The following is a 17858-nucleotide window of genomic DNA, read 5'->3' as shown; positions in this document are numbered from 1 at the left end:
CAATATCCATGCAAGTTTGGTTTAAGCAGGACTTATAGTTACTTGGAAATAGACCTGCTCAAAAAACCAATGTTTTGGAAAATGTAAGTCAGATTCAGAATCCAAAGGAAGTCTGGAAGTGTCCATCCCTAGATACATCATCCATGCTAATTTGGTTAAAATATGGATTAAATTCACCCATGTGGAAAATCTAGGTCAGATCCAGCATCCGAAGCAGTTTGGTTAGTGTACATCCCTAGATGCATCATCCATGCACATTTGGTCCAAGTAGGGCTTATAGTTACTTGGGAATGGGACTGCTCCAAAATCTAAACCTGGTCTCACATGTGGAAAATCTAGCTCAGATCAAGCATCCATAGCAAGTGTGGTAGTGTCCATCCCTAGATGCATCATCCATGCAAGTTTGGTCCAGGTAGGGCTTATAGTTACTTCGGAATGGACCTGCTTCAAAAACTTTAACCTAGTCACTCATCTGGAAAATCTAGGTCAGATCCAGCATCCGAAGCAGGTGTGGTAGTGTCCATCCCTTGATGCATCATCCATGCAAGTTTGGTCCAGGTAGGGCTTATAGTTACTTCGGAATGGACCTGCTCCAAAAACTTTAACCTGGTCACTCATCTGGAAAATCTAGGTCAGATCCAGCATTGGAAGCAAGTTTGATAGTGTCCATCTCTAGATGCATCATCCATGCAAGTTTGGTCCAGGTAGGGCTTACAGTTATTTGGGAATGGCCCTGCTCCAAAACCTTTAACCTGGTCACTCATCTTGAAAATCTAGGTCAGATCCAGCATCCATAGAAGTGTGGTAGTGTCCATCCCTAGATGCATCATCCATGCAAGTTTGGTCCAGGTAGGGCTTATAGTTATTTGGGAATGGACCTGCTCCAAAAACTTTAACCTGGTCACTCATCTGGAAAATCTAGGTCAGGTCCAGCATCTGAAGCAAGTTTGGTAGTGTCCATCCCTAGATGCATCATCCATGCAAGTTTGGTCCAGATAGGGCTTATAGTTACTTGGGAATGGGACTTGCTCCTAAAACTTTAACTGGGATGCCGACGCTAGATGTATAGCATAAGCTCATCTCAACTTCGTCGAAGTGAGCTAAAAAAGAATTCATTTCTTTCTTTTATGGGGTACAAATGTCAAATTTTAACAAGACCGTTTCTAAGACTTCAAAGAACCTTGAATCATATTGAGATGCATAAAATGAAAATTGTTGCACGAAAAGATCTCAATTTCAAGCTTCATTTTGAGACTTTTTAAATTAAATAATAATTTTAAGAGTTATTCTTCCTGGCTGAGGATCGGATATCCTTAAAATGTATTGCAGGTAATCAATTGGCAATTCTGTATTCAATTGCCATCCTAGCTGTTATAACCAATGATATAATTTTTGAAAAAAGTCAATTTTCAAGATCAAGGTCATGAGGTCAAAACTTAACAAGTAAGTTTGAAAAACTGTACAAAAATAGGTGTACAAAATATTGCCCCCCCCCCCCCCCCCCCAAAAAAATCAATAACAGAGGTAATTAATCAAAGATTACAATTTTAACTCACCTTGACAATTGAAATTTATAAGTATTGGCAAATCTCACTCAATTTTTTTTTCTACTTAGTGTGCATCCCAAGATCAATATCCATGCAAGTTTGCTTCAAAGCAAGACCTCCTCCAAAAACTTTAACCTTTTCACTCATCTGGAAAAAAGGTCAGAACCAGTATCTGAAGCAAGTCGGATAGTGTCTATCCCTATATACATCATCCATGCTTAAGTTTGGTTCAGGTAGCATTTAAAAAATTTAGTTCAGTTCCATCATCTAAAGAGGTTGGGTAGTGTACATAACCAGATGCATCATCCATGAAAGTTAAGTCCAGTAAGGCTTATAGCTACTTGGAAATGAACCTGTTCCCCACACTGTAACCTTAGTAAGTCACCCATCTGAAAAATGTAGGTCAGATTCAGGATCCAAAGCAAGTCTGAAAGTGTTCATCCCTAGATGCAACATCCATGTAAGTTTGGTGCAGATAAGGCTTATAGTTAATTGGGAATGGGCTTGCTTCTAAAGCATTGACACCAACGCAAAAGCCAATGCTAATGCCAGTGCTGGTCACAGTGGTATAGCATATAGCGACATGAGATTTAGAGCTTTCTTAATTTTGTTGCAAAAGAGCAGCAGTAATTTTGTTAACTGCAAGGTAATAAAGATACTAAATATTTTGTGGGAAATGTTTGACACCTTTAATTCCTATGTTTTGTTAACCAAGCACAGTCAGTCACACATTAATGATTCCAGTGTTTTGAGAGTGAGAAAAATGGCCGTTTCTGGTAAACAATTTGATCAAAATAAAGGACAAATTTTCATTTCCCATGAATTTTAATGTCCAGTTTGTGAATAAAGGCCAAAATGACACATTTTTTGTATAGCTGGTACATACTCGTATCAAGTACATGTCTGAGAAAAATGAATGAGATTAAATTAATGTTCTCGTGCTTTTGCAAACACATTTTGGTAATGCAAGAGACACCCCCCCCCCCCCCCCCCCAAATAAAAAAAAATATTGTGATTATCTGTGTTCAATAAAATTTTCCATTCATTAGAATTTCATCTATATCTACATCAGTATAAAGTATTGATTTTTAAATTGAATGTACTGAGAAATTTTCCGAAGTATATTAACAGAATTAAAACACATAAGAGTTATAATTTACAAAATAATAAGTAGATATCACCACTTCAATTCATCATTTTGTTTCTGTAACTTTGACTAGTAAAAGCAATCTGATTAAGAGTTCCAGACATATTCTCAAACCATGAAGACCATCTGTATGTGTTACCTGTTAAATTAATATACAAGTGTCTAAATTATAAAACCATAACTTTGAGATTTCTCTATTGATCTTGATTCCTCATCAGAATTGACCCTAAAGTCGTAAAGAATGAGCCTCCAATGTAAATATATTGTCAGGAATTATGCAAAGTTAATAACTTATTATTCATTATTCTACAATGACCAAGTTGATGGTGAAAGACATTTTAAAAGTAGTATTTTTTGTTGGCCTGAGAGGCAAGAAAAATATTCAACAAGAGGCCCATGGGCCACATTGCTCACCTGAGTTACTATGGCGCTACTGTTCTCCATCTGCATCTTTTTAAAACTTTCAACATATATTGTAGCCCCGTCTTATTCCCCGGAGTCATGGATTAAACAAATTTGATTCTACACTATGTACATCTGTATAAGTATGACTAATCATGGATAATTTGTTGCTCTTGTGTAAAACTGGATATGACACGAATGCCCCTCTCCCCACTTTTGACAAGCAAGTTTAAAATTTGTGGAAGTAACAATAGGTGGAAATTGCACGAACATCACAAAAATACAATATCAATTTGCTGCTTTTGTTTTCTGGAAACAAAATTGTCTATACCATAACATACATAAGTTGCTTGAAATTGTAAGCATTTACAAGACAGGCAATGAAAAAAGGCAAAAAACAGTCAATAATTATAAATTTTCAAATTACTAGAGAGCAAAACAGCTTTATTTTGCATTAACCCTAATTCTTTACTTTGAAAACTGCACTGAAACTCAATGCAAAAAATAATAACAACAAAATCCCCACAAAATTAATGTAAATATCCTGTAATTTCACCGTCAACAAATTAATTTGAATTTAAAACAACAAAATATAGAAGCTATATAATGATCAAAATTCCAATTTTCCTTAAATTTAGGGCATTCTATGGTCTTAAGAAGTTTTTTAAAGATTTTCCCTATACATTTCAATGTAAAACTAAGATCCCCTATCGTCCCCCTCCCCATGTTTTGAACAACTTAGAATTCACACTACTTTAGGAAGCTTCCACATTTCATCTTTTCTTGTCTAATACTAATTCTTGTGAAGATTTTTGATTACCTCATCCCTATTATTGCTTTTCCTTGATTATCTCCCTTTGGAAAGGGGGATTGGCCCTTCATTTGAACAATTTATAATCCCCTTTATCCAAGAACATTTTCTGTCAACTTTGAATAAATTGGCCAGTGGTTCTTGAGAAAAAGTCAAAATTGTGAAAAGTTTACAGAGGAAGGGCAGACAGATTAGACAGAAGGACAGACACTGGACAACTGGTGATCAGAAAAGCTTACTTGAGATTTCAGCTCAGGTGAGCTAAAAAAAATACTCTTGGATGTTATCGTAATATGAAAATAAGATATACCTAGTGTATTTCTGTTGCATCCTGTCCACACTTTGAAAGCATTTGCAATCAAAGTTCTATAAGTTTTTGGGCTTTATTGAGTAGTTGGTTAATGAAATTATTAAGTGTCCTATTTTGGTTCACAAGATAATTGACTGAACATGAATAAAAAATAAACAATGTGAAGTATTAATCATACTTATTCATGCCTCACTGCACACACAGTGAACAGTTACTCAGCAGAAATTTACATCTTTTCCTTAAAATGTTAAAAGACACATGGTTTTAAAATATCTTTGTTTTTGGTTCAGGGCTTTTTGAAAGATCTAACTAAAAATATTAATTAGTTGTCATACCCTTGCAAATTTTTGGCCCAATACTAAAAGTGTAATTTGTGAAAAAGCTCATTAAAATAGCTAAATGAAGCTTTTTGTAAAGCTGAATAAAACTATATACAGCTAATTCAAGCCTGATGTGGCTAAATTAAATCTATCAATTTTAATGGACTTCTTATACAGAGTTCAGTTATATTATTATCTCAGCTACTGTTTGTTGACTTCATATTTCAGTAAGTAACTGCTCCAGAATTAATACTATAGTTCAATTTAGAAACTATTTTGTAATTGCCTTGCACTTCCATGGAATGTTACCTGTTGAGGACATTACATGTAGGACTACAGAGAAGCATTCCTCCAGAGACTGTCATTCGATCTTCAAAGTGAGGACTGTCCACTGGGTATTTCCCATTTCACCACATCATCCTGGACGTACATCTGTTAAACAAGGAAAAAATCATTGAAAGATGTTTTTTGTTAATATTACTGGTTAACTCAGTATATCAAATTAACCTAATAAATAACTGTCAAACTTGCGCTATAACATCGAATAAAATACATTTAGAGACGACTGACCTGGGCTAACAATTTTTATAAAATAAATCCGTGTATTATTTAGAACACATCAAATGATTCAAAGGATATACCTCACACACACATTCAGCAGGGCAACTTTCATGGCGGCAATATGAACAAAAGAACAGCAGAAAATTCCCACCAAAATAAACACGTGACTAAAGATCAAAGTGCATCCAATGAAAAACAAGGTTCACTAACCTATATATTCTATTTATAACATAACAGTGAAAAAAGAAAGCATTTGTATGCAGTGACCTAACAATATTATATAATTAATATTTACTGATTAATGATCTCATGAATTTTTCCAGAATTAGCTAACTTCTTAAAAAAAATCCAGTCCAGAAATGTATTATTTTAAAAAAAATACCCAAAAACAAGGTCAACTCCTTTCCAAAATCTGCAAAAGTTATTTCGAAGAGGGGAGGGGGGGGGGGGGCAAGTCGTGCATAATTTTACCTCTCTTCGGAGCTTTCATTTTCATCTTGAAAAAGTTATGAACTTGCAAATATAACATGAAAGTCGAACATTTAAACCTTCTAAAGATCACCAATCTACTTGCAAAGAAATTCAGTCTCGTCTAGCTTAAATTGGTAACAAACTCAAAAAATGTGCAGTTAACGCTAATTAATTAATGATCTGATGATTATTTGAGATGGCAACAGTTCTGAGCGGTGGATCATTAGTTTTAAAGGTTTTGCAGAAACCCTTTTTGTCTGTCTGAATTTATTAATCTCTTCACAATTTTACAATTGTATACAGAGATATAAATGTAAACAATGATGACAAATAAAAACAAATTTTAGCATGCGTGAGTATGAAGACAGACAAATAGTACAATTATAGATATAGATCTTTACTAATTCGGGGAGCACGTTTTAGTAATTTTTCTGATAAATGTACACAGTTCTCTTAAAAAGGATTGTTTTTCTGAATTCATTACTTCTCTGAATGTAATTGTATTTTTAAACCGTAATAAGCATTTATTTCTTTCGTGTATCACTGACGTACAGTTTAATATGTAATGGAATTCATCGCCTATTTCATTTAAGTTACTTTTTTTTTTTACATAGTCTCGTTTCTCTTGGTTCATTTAGCCAGCGTCCACTTTCAATCGGTAAATAATGATTACAAGTACGAAATTTGCAGAAATTAATGGCATCTCTTCGGGATAGAATATCCAAGTATTTTTCAAATTTTAGTTCGTCTTTGTATATTCTGTAATTTAGAGTCTTTGATAAGTTTTGAACATCCGAATTCCAATTTTGTTTAAATTGATCATTGACATTAATATTACTTGTAGTCAGAAGACAGTTCGAATTAATTTTCAGCCCTTAGGCTGTCTTAAAAAACCCCATAATATTTGAGTAAAACGTATGTAAGGTTTACATGCGCGGATCTAGAAGGGGGGGGGGGGTCGAGGGTAAATTGCAGAGTTCTTAAATGTATATATACTAAAGCAACTAAAAAGACACCACAACCCCCACCCCCGTAAAACGCGGACCCCTATTAAGTTTGTAGGAAAAGTCATAAAATGAAGCTTAAGAAGTGACGTGGAGCGGCCACCCCCCCCCCCCCCCCCCAATAAAGAGAGACAGAGAAAGAGAGAAATAGACTATTCACGTTTTTGAAACAAGTTTATGGAATTCCATATGCGACAACCGACTGCTCACTGCCAACTGCCTATAGATGATATTGCCTATTTTGTTATCTTAATAGCTCTTATACGCACGTTTAAACAGTTTTAAAAATAAATCTATGATAACAAGAAATCAAAGTATTGAAACCCGGGCTTTCCAAGTTTGAGTACATTGTCAAATCGAAATTAGTACATACTAGTACATGTCTTTAAAAATCTTCCTCTCTGGCCACTGATAGTTTGAATGATTATTATTAACAATTAACCCTCTACCAAAATTTGAAATGAACGGACCCGAACCAAACGTTTAGACCCTAAGGTAGGGCTTAGTTGGTCATATTAATAATTTTATGTCAGTTGAAAATACAAGACTCATTATGTACATTTATACCTTCAGGCCCGTAGCAACGGTTTCAAAGTGTGTGTGTGGGGGGGGGGGGCTTTCCAAAATAATCTGACAAGCAAAAAAAAAGGGTTATTTACTCTCCAAATCCTGGAATTTGCATGTGCTCGACTCAAAACATCAAAAAGTCGGGGAAGGAGGGGGGGGGGGCAGCATCTATAAAATTTCCTATAGAAAAAACTATACTCGGAAAAAAGTGGGCCCCCGCGTTTTACGGACCTGACCTTTGATATTTTTTTTCGTTCGTTACTCATAGGCATTAAGTTACAAATTGTGCGTATCGTGTCCTTGTCTATTATGGGGATTAATAATTAAACGCAAAAGTCTTTAAAACATCGTTAAAAGGCCAAGTAGACTGTAGGTCATCTAACCTATAAATTTTCAAAATGTTGTGAAGAGGAAACGATATCACAAAACCTTGAAATTGTGAAGTGTATAGGTTAATACGTATTAAACTTTGTTAAAACATGTTGTCTGTTCAATAACCCGTAGAACCTAGTATATTCATGTGTTGGAAAAAGCTGCACTTTTGGGAAAAAATTATAAATTATTCATGTGATAATGTGATAACTTTGATTTTGGAATATTTCTGAAAATGCTGTAACAAAAGAATAAAGGGAGGATTGCATGCATTCTTTTTTTTTAGAATAGACCCTACTACTGGACAGCGCAAATAAAATATTGTATTAGGTAGACACAGTTAAACTTATGTAAATCAAACCATAGAAAAACAATGTCAAGTACTTGCGGAGAAGTAAACTGTTGGCTTTGAAAATAAAACGCAAATAAGCAAAAGACCGAAACCGTGCAAGCCACACTGACATAGTTACGCACAAAATCATTTTCTTTAACTCCTGGAATCAAAATCTGAGAAAAACCTTAACGGTCTTTAAAAGTCTTTCACAAAGCTTGGCAATTTGTCAAGTTAACAAAAAAAAACCAACTTTGCTTGTGCCAACGTGGGATGCGGAAAGTGAGAAATCCGCTTAGAATGTACTATATACATGTACACGACATTTTTTCCCTTATGACTCAAAATTTTCAAAACCAGCCATACCAATTGATTTAAAGATTTGTCTTTAATTATGAAAAACAATTTAGTAAGCATGGTATGTACTTGTATACTAATACATCGTAATGTACGTTTATGAAAATGGGATTTTATAAACATACATAATGAAATATACATGTAAGATAGATTTATTTTAAAACACATGACGTTCCATTTTTGTTCATGACGTCGCGTACAGCAACTTCAACAAAAAAGCGCAACGTTATCGTAAACTATGCTACTTTTACGTTTATATAAAATATTAATAAAGCTTTGTACATGCATATATTGATAATTTCATGAAAATATATACTTTCTGAGAGAACTTTGAGGAATATTATTTAATTTGGACACAGCTAGGGCCGAATTTGGCATCAGATGAACCTTGTCCTTTGTAGAATCCTAGCTAAGTCACTGTATTATTAGACCAGTAGGGATTGGGGTGGGGGTGATATGAAAAATTGGACCCAGGTCTGTTTATTTGTATTTTGTAATGCTGTATTTAAAATATCCGTTTCGGAGGAAATAAAGAATGAAGGGGGTTAATATAATTATTATAGACCAAAATTTAATAAATAACAAATTTAATCGAAAATCATAAATGAATTTGAACATATCGAAAGAGGATTTTTTCCGGGGGGGGGGGGGTATTATAAAGTCTAACGAAAGTGTTTGTCTTGAAAACATTTTTGACCTGGTTTTTTGGAAATAAGGTCTTTGAAAAATAATGAAAGTTTTCAGTATTCCTTTATTTGGAAGTATATGTATATAGAATGTGTGTGTGTGTGTGTTTGTTTGTGCGAGCGCGCGCGTATTACACACGAATTCCCCGAGTATCTTCACCTGCATGTCAGTCAAAAGCCTGCCACAAGGACACAATAGAGCATACCAAGGTTAGTGACCGCCATCTCGGGTATCTACGAGGGTTGTCCCAGAAAAACGCGAACTTTTTTAATATTTCAAAAACTATTCGACGAAAATATTGTTAATAAATAAATTTTTACCCCTTGTTGGGAAATGAAATTTTTGCTATTTTGACAAAACGCAGTATTGTTGAGCGGGATATGACTCCTATCCATACGGGAAATGAGATGTAAACGATGGAACGACACAAACATATATCTCGGACACAAGATTTATACCTAGTTCAAGAGGTTCGGGGATGGTTTGACTGGCTCTTCGATGGAAGAAGCGTTTGAAAGACCAACAAACTGCAAAATCAGAAGCTGGACGTCATAAAAGCACGTGGTGACCTCCGTTTAAAAGAATTAATTCTGCGATCTTCTGGAAACGCTAATATTTGAGATGGATAACTTGGTAACTAAAAGAAAATTAAATACAGTGTCGGATTTATGCTTCAAACGACTTTTATCAGACGCACGATTCCAAAATTAATTCACAAACCACGAGCAACGTTTTTGCCCTGTCCATCCGTCTGTCTGTCTGTTTGCCTGTTTGTCCTCAAAAACTTTAACGTTGCCCATAACTTTTGTTTTGTTTGAACTATGGCTTTCACATTTCACATGTATATTCCTTGTGAAAAGACCTTCCTTTGGGTACAAACATATTCGACCTCTTGCCCTTGACCCTGGAGCTTGACCCACTTTTGCAAAAAATTACTCAACTTTAACCTTGGCCATAATTTTTGAACAGTTGGTGTTAAGGCTTTCATATTTCATATGAGTATTCATCGCGACCAAACCTTTCCATGGGTATAAATATTTTTGACCTTTTGACCTTGACCTTAGAGTTTGATCCACTTTTAAAAACCTTTAACCTTAGCCATAACTTTTGAACAGTTAGTACTAGGGCTTTCAAATTTCACAGCTATATTTCTTGTGACAAGACCTTCCTTTGGATCCCAACAATTTTGATCTTTTGACCTTGACCCTGGAGTTTGACCTACTTTTGAACAAAGTTAACCTTGGCTATAACTTTTGAACAGTTGGTTCTAGTGCTTTTATATTTTACATGTGTATTTCTTATGACAAGGTCTTCCACTTCATTCCATTAATTATGACCCTTTGACCTTGACCTTGAGTTAGAGTGACTCACTTTTAGAAAACATTAAATGATTAATCTTGACCATAACTGTTGAATGGTTGGTGCTTGGGCTTTCATATTTACCAGGTGAATCCATTGACCCCAAGACCTTTCTTTGGGTAACAACATTTTTGATCTCTCTTGACCTTGAAGTTTGACTTGCAATGGAGAAACTTTAAACTTCGCCATATGCTGCCATACGGGGGCATCAGTGTTTCACAAACACATCTTGCTTACTTTGTTTTGCATATTTACATATCAAATACATCATAAACAAATTTGAAAAGTAAAATACCAATTTTCTGTGGTGCTACATTAGCAGTTTTGTCTGTGTATTAGTATGGTGTTTTAATATACATTTTGTAACACTATAGGGTCACTTTCCGTAGTTAAATATTAAAGTCATTGATGTACAATAAATCTGAAAATAAAACAAACCTTCATGTTCTAAAAACAGATTTTTAAAATAAAATATGGAGATAACGAACAGTATTCTAGCTCAAAAGTCCATTGAAACAATACAAATCGGAAGCAGAGCAAACACGAACCTCTAGGAGCATTTGAGGTGGGATCAGGTGCCATGGAGGAGTAAGCATCCCCTATCGACGGTCACATCGGCCGCAAGTTGCGAAATGTTGACTTCAAACGAGACTGCTAATATTGATAATTCTGGTTTCATCAACTTGTTTGTCAAACGGTATTTGAACTGGAAAAATTTCATACCTTTATCTTAATTGTTGCTGTTAAATTAGTGGAATGAAAATATTTTTATCTTTTATTTTAAAAATAAACTCTCTAGTTTAATTTGACTGACTATATCGATCCACAAATGTGGAGAGATTTTAGTTGCATCACATCGCCTAAGAAAGGCTTTACAATTCAAGTAATACGGTAACTCGCGCCTTTATCTCGTGGCTTATCATCTTCTAGTTTGTAGAAATAAATAGAGTCCACTTCTAGCCTATCGAAAACTTGTATTTTACTGAATATTTAGAATTTTATTTTCTATTTCCGCAGAAAACAGGTGTCAGTTGGGTTCTATGACACATTAATTAAGAACTTTTGGTATCAGAGAGTATGGAGTTTTTATAAAAGTCTAGTTTTAGGTTATATTTTTGATTTTTCAGTTGTAATACTTTGTGAATGTGTCATAGAAAAATATTTTATTTAAAAAAAGTCAAAGAACCCTTGGGGGTACGGAACACGGGAGGGGGGTTCCCGTCCCTAAGCACCTGTGGGACCGACTCGTGCCCTTGAAGTCTAATAAAAGAAAGACAACTCTAAAAATTTGCAAAATCGTAAAATTCTAATTACTCCCTTGTGATGACGTCAAATATGATGTAACTTCAAACCCGTTCTCGTGGTATTTTTAGTACTATCACAACCATAGGGACTTGAGACAATCTTAGCAAAATCGGGTATATAATATAAATTATACTATATACCCGATTTTGCTAAGATTGTCTCAAGTCCCTGTGATCACAACATGGATAATGAAAATCAGCATCATTTAAAAGTTTAAGTCTTCAGCTTTAAAAACACGCGTACACGTGGACACTCAGGTTTAATGAAAGTTTATTGTCCAAAGTTGTCCGTAGCAAGGTAGGCCTATGTGTCCAATGCATGGTCAACTCACCTACAGTCGTCTCTGTACATGACTACTGACTAGCCTATATTCCTCTTCTCCCGAATCCGCTTCTTTGTGACATACAGAGCCAAACTTGTAGTAAAGTCTTATTGAACTACTAATTCAGTAATTGATCAACTTTAAATAATACAGACTGTAACCTAACTTGTATATAATCTTAATGAAGTCCGCCAGGAACAGATTCAGTATCCTACCGAAAAATTCAAATCACCCGCCTGTAGATATTTGTATAGAGGGGTGTGTACATCATTCCACGAATGAAATCAAAAAGGATCAAGGTGAAGGTCATCCCCAAATACTGTGTCGGTATATAGTGCTGTGTCTGTGGGACCTGTTGCAAGATGACAGAGAAGAAACCACATGTTGCTGTTATTGGTGGGGGTCTGGTAAGCTACCATTCACTAATCTAGCTAATATCGACAAGTAATACATTTCTGTAGGTCGTGTAATCTACTTTTGCTTTAGACAGTTAGAAATACGTTCGTGCTTTACGTAAACAGGACTGAAAGTAAGCTTTTCTTGGAAATAAAGCAGGAAATTTTCATTATGCAATTTTAAACACGAGATCTTGTAGGTGTGAATTACTAGTCTTGTAGGTATTTCACCCCTGTCTGCTATTTTTGGGACAGTTAAGTCTTATAATGTTATGCTCCCAGTGGGACCATGATTGGCAAATAAATTCTATTCTATAACGCTTAAATTGTAATTTAGGCCCTATGTCTATGCACAGCTCTTACTTTTCTGTTCGAATTTTGTGTAAATTAACTGTTTCAAACATTGAAATATCTTTTTATAATTAATAATTACTAATTTTTCAACAAATTCTGATATAACATTATGAATATATCTTTATTCATATTTCACCTTTTCCTTAGTTGTTTTGCATGTGAAATGAGATCATTTATTTCTGTCATTTTGCAAACCCCAAAAGTTATGCGCTATGCATATGATGATAAGTTCCAAATGTTTTGAGACATGGATTAAAACAAAAGATAAACTGTTTAACAAGTTCAAAACAAAAACCTTCTTATATTCTAACAAGACCAAACTGTGCATTGTTTATTGTTTTACCATATCTTTTGTAATGTGAGATATGATTATAAAAGTATTAATAAAGTTGGAAAAAAAGATGAGTTTTACTGTTTCATTCCAAGGTCAACCCAGACAATACTGTGTCAGTCTACCTGATAGTCATGTGACGTTCTCACAGATGTGAATGAATTATTACCTGTATACCACACATTTATGTTCAGTTGTCATGCTTGTACATGCCACATAAACGTGTGATTTGGAAAACATATCTGTTGTGAAAATTCCTATGAGTCAGTGTTTTAAATAATCATGCATGCATGTTCATACAGATTTTTTACCGGGTGGTAAATTCCAGGTGAGGGAGGGGTTTATTGATCTGTACAGGTGTGAATGCCTTGAGGGCTAGCAGTCTACCTGTGGTCATTTGTCTCCAAATCCCTATACACAGGAAGTGATTTAATACACAGTAGAGTACCCAAGAAGTCAAACTTTACCTGTGTTGGGATTTTGAGATGATTTTAAATTAGAAATAAAAAGTTGGAAATAAAGTTTAATCTCATTAACTTTATTTTATTTGTTATTGAATGTGTGTCAAAGCATCCCCATCCATTTAAAAAATACAATTATTTAAAGTGTTAGTTGAGCTTTGAAAATCTTCCCCTTCAACTTTGCCAGAAAAGATGAAACTATTATGAAACCTGCCTGACAAAGCATATTTAATTTTTTTTTTTAAATCATGACCTAATGGGGCCACAATAGGAGATCAAGTTTTACACTGAATTGTATATGGGGAAAATAATTTAAAAATCTGCTTCTCAAGAAGAGCAGAGTCATGATTAAGTCATATTAATATCGAAGCATTCTCAGGTAGATTTAAGTTTATTCAGATAACACCATGTATAACCCCACATATGGGGGTACGGAACGGTGACCTTTGGGGGTGCGGATTTCAAAGCGTAATTTGCTACAAAAATTAACCTAATTAGCTTTTCCACAGCGATTGAGATGGAATTTGTTCTTTGCTAATGTACCACGGAACACAGTGAATTCTCCGCTTACTGATACCAGTATCCCACTTCACAATTCCTTCTAGAAGTACGTGTACATGAACACTTCAACATTATCTGGCTATGACACGCGGGGTTGCAGATTTGATCGGTCTTGGTGAAAATTCTTGCTTCATTTATCATTCTACATCATTTCAGTTGTATGAGGAGTTTCTTTGCATAATTTTGCAGAAGATACTCTAATAATATCTGGACTTTCACCCCAAATAAAAGGTGGAAACTTCAATATTAGTGTGTGCCATCCGGGGGTAAACTTTTAGTGGAGCTGGGGGGAAAGGAATCATTATCTCCGATTTATAAAATTTCAATAAATATTGAATTATTTGTACAATACATATATTGATTACAAAGAATAAATTGATTCAATGGTTTCAACAACTTTTTCTCTTCATTTCTTCCCTAAATTAGTTCCCTTTGACTCATATTCATTTATACTAGAGCGGTTTTCTACGCTTAACTATAGGCTAGCGACTGGTATTTGACTCTTCTACCCTCTCCTGAGTTTTTTTCCCCAGGTACTTCTGGATATAAAATTTGACATAACAGAACATATTTCCTACATTGCACCTGTAAATATAAATTACATGTAAATATATTGTATACAAATACAAGGGTTGTCCCATAATTCCGTAGGCATATTTTTTACAAGGGGGGTCGGGATGATGAGTTAAAGTTAGCTTAACTAATAAAATGCTTTCTATTGGTTGTTAAAACGAACGGGAATTAATGTTGCAGCTGTTGCAGAAAAAAATACATAACCCGTGGGTTATGGCATTCCGTACTAACAAAGAAAGACATTTTATTGTTTATACATGTATTTATATCTGTATAAATAATCATATAAAGAAGGATAAAATATTAATATTATACATCAAAAATTATATTATTGGAATGTGTATCATTGTGTGTTTGATTGACAAAAGAGTCGTTGCTCAAGAAACCGATATCGGTGGTTTGCTTATCGGTGTTTATTGACAGATGAACAACCATGGTTTTTATTAGAAATAAAAGAGATAATATTTAGTGGATGTAATTAGGAAAATATTTACCCAAGCTGGAGCTTCAAAAGAGAGAATCATTGTACCCTTTTTCCCACATCAACTTAAATCTGAATTCTATGGTTATGTTAAGAAATATGTATGTTCTATATACAAAAAAGGAGTTTGATTATCTGTAAATAAAAGATATAAACGAGTGTTGTCCCAAAATTTCGTAGGTCTACAGTTTTGTAGGAACCCGGGTATATATTTTTTTTCTGTAAAGAAAGCTCGTGAAATGCACATTTTGTTGTGTAGTGTCTTTAGAATACATAATTTTGGTTCGAATTTGCTATATTTACTCAAAATACTTTAAATTTATGTTTTATTTTGTAAGTGACAGAAGGAAATGCATGAACATGCTACTTATTCGAAGATAGTTTAATTACCTTTTGAAAAGGACTTTGAGATGGCTTAATAGTAAATGATGGTGTGTATATTACTTATAGATAGCTTAAAGGTGCTTAAGCAGAATTAAATTCTAATGAATCAATTTCGACTTCTTTATCAAAATTTTCCCGAACTTTTTCGTAGACCTCTGGCTTTCCCCTCAATTCTATAACACTCGGAACTCGAGAGTTACACGCTAGGTGTCGTTTTTGCATCACTTCGTAATTTCTACTTTTTGTAGCGTTTTTCACGTTTGCCGATGAATACTCGGATTATTGTGGAATGCCTCAGCAATGGGCAATTAAATAGCAAAATTATCTACCGAAACAAAATATAATGACACATTTTGGTGACATGTAGTAGGTATATGATATTTTAGGCCCGATATCCAAGAGGGGTCCAGTGTTAACAAATGGAAGTGACTTTAACCTTCTCTATTTTATAATACCGCGGGTATGATTTTTTAGTAAAACATTAATTCTGTGTTATTTTTTGGATTTTTCATATGGAATACATTGTAAATGTGTACTAGAAGAAAAGTTTATGAAAAAAGACTTTAAAATATTATTTGACCCAGAAGGTATATTCGGGGGGGGGGGGGGGGGGGTTCCTGTCCAGAAGTACCTGTGGTATTAGTCTCATTTGAATTAATTTCTTTTACATATGCATTCAAAACACAGCAGACACCTACAAACAAGGTAGAATTATTTACCTTGAATGAAAAATGATTCATTTCCCCCCAGCTCCACTAAAAGTTTACCCCCGGATGGCACACACTAATATTGAAGTTTCCACCTTTTATTTGGGGTGAAAGTCCAGATATTATTAGAGTATCTTCTGCAAAATTATGCAAAGAAACTCCTCATACAACTGAAATGATGTAGAATGATAAATGAAGCAAGAATTTTCACCAAGACCGATCAAATCTGCAACCCCGCGTGTCATAGCCAGATAATGTTGAAGTGTTCATGTACTTCTAGAAGGAATTGTGAAGTGGGATACTGGTATCAGTAAGCGGAGAATTCACTGTGTTCCGTGGTACATTAACAAAGAACAAATTCCATCTCAATCGCTGTAGAAAAGCTACCGTAATTAGGTCAATTTTTGTAGCAAATTACGCTTCGAAATCCGCACTCCCAAAGCTCACCGTTCTGACCCCCATATGTGGGGTTATACACGGTGGATAATGGCCCACAGAGATAGGAAGGAGCTATTGTATAGGAAACAAATGTTATAATGGAGGGAAGGGGGGGGGGTGTACAACAGGATCTCAGATTTCTACCAGGGAATATGTAGGAACAAATCACTTCAAGAGTAAAAGTGCCATACTTATTCATTTTTATATGAAAAAATCCTTAGTTGTGTGGACCTTTTCTTTTTTTAAAATCATTGACTCTGGGCCTATAGGGTTGGATTAGAATTTGATATCCAATTTTACATAATGCATGTATACAGGGAAAAAAAATGTTTAGAAAATCATTTCCATGGAGAACAACAGGGCAATGTTAGTCCTAGTGATATTGAATGAAATATATGGAGATAATGAACAGTATTCAAGCTCAAAAGTCCATAAAACAATACAAATTTTGGAGCAGAGTAAACACGGACCTCTAAAACATCAGAGGTAGGATCAGGTGCCATCCCCCTACCGCCCTGTGCTCCTTGTCATGATCGGGAAATAATGGAAAATCCGTTGATAATTCAATGTGTAAATAATGGCCTAACAATTAGTATGAAAAACGTCAGTCAGCATTTGATTTAATGATAAATTGTATTTGCTGACAAGGTCATTGTATCAACCAACCATTGAAGCATCCCACTGTGTTGCTTCAAGTTTGGTTAAATCATGAACCCTTCTGACTGGGTTGGGGCCTCACTCTGGTTTCCAAATTTTTCATATGAATAAAGGGGGGAGGGGGTAGAAACCTTTTAAAAATCTTCTGATGAAGAACATCGGAGTCAAGGGTGACTTTGAGGAGCATTTTGGCCAATGGGCCTCTTGTATGTAATTGTTAACATATTTATTATACAGTTCTTACTCTATCTCAAAGAAACTTCCTTGTTCAATCTGTATTGTCACCCATATTTTTCACACAAGAAACTCGTTAGTACATGTAGTATATACTTAAAGTGTAAATCTGGTGAGTTCCCTTGATAGCTTCCCACAAAGAAATAGGCTATTCATTTGTAAGTCTAATAATTGCACGTTCAAGGAATGTTTTTGTTTTTCAGCTCTTCTGAGCCAAAGAGCTAATGCTATGGCCATTTGTGCGGTGTGCAGTGTGTGTAATTTTTTTAGGATATGGGCCATAACTCAAGAACCCCTTGGCCAATTATTGTCAAATTTGTCACAAGGTATTCTTGGCCCAAGGGCTCCCATTTATTCTAAAACTAGGTTGTGACCCTTAAATAAGGGGAGATAATTAGGAAAATAGAAA

At 34.9% G+C, this 17858-nt stretch overlaps 1 protein-coding gene across 1 annotated transcript in view; it reads left to right on the top strand.

Annotated features, from left to right (window-relative positions):
- The first annotated feature begins 12178 nt into the window (after positions 1-12178).
- The window catches only part of LOC133182327 (kynurenine 3-monooxygenase-like), a 32274-nt gene continuing 26594 nt past the window's right edge, over positions 12179-17858 (top strand). The window contains exon 1 of the mRNA XM_061317129.1: positions 12179-12280. Coding sequence (XP_061173113.1) covers positions 12236-12280 — 45 coding nt within the window. The 5' untranslated portion in view covers positions 12179-12235. The remainder of the gene's footprint in view (positions 12281-17858) is intronic.

This window comes from Saccostrea echinata, unplaced genomic scaffold, assembly GCF_033153115.1.
Source record: "Saccostrea echinata isolate AGI-Se365-2 ecotype Australia unplaced genomic scaffold, CSIRO_AGI_Sech_v1 ptg000009l, whole genome shotgun sequence".
In the NCBI taxonomy this organism is placed as follows: Eukaryota; Metazoa; Mollusca; class Bivalvia; order Ostreida; family Ostreidae; genus Saccostrea; species Saccostrea echinata.
The sequence above is the reverse complement of the archived record's forward strand: the minus strand, read 5'-3'. Positions and strand labels throughout refer to the sequence as shown.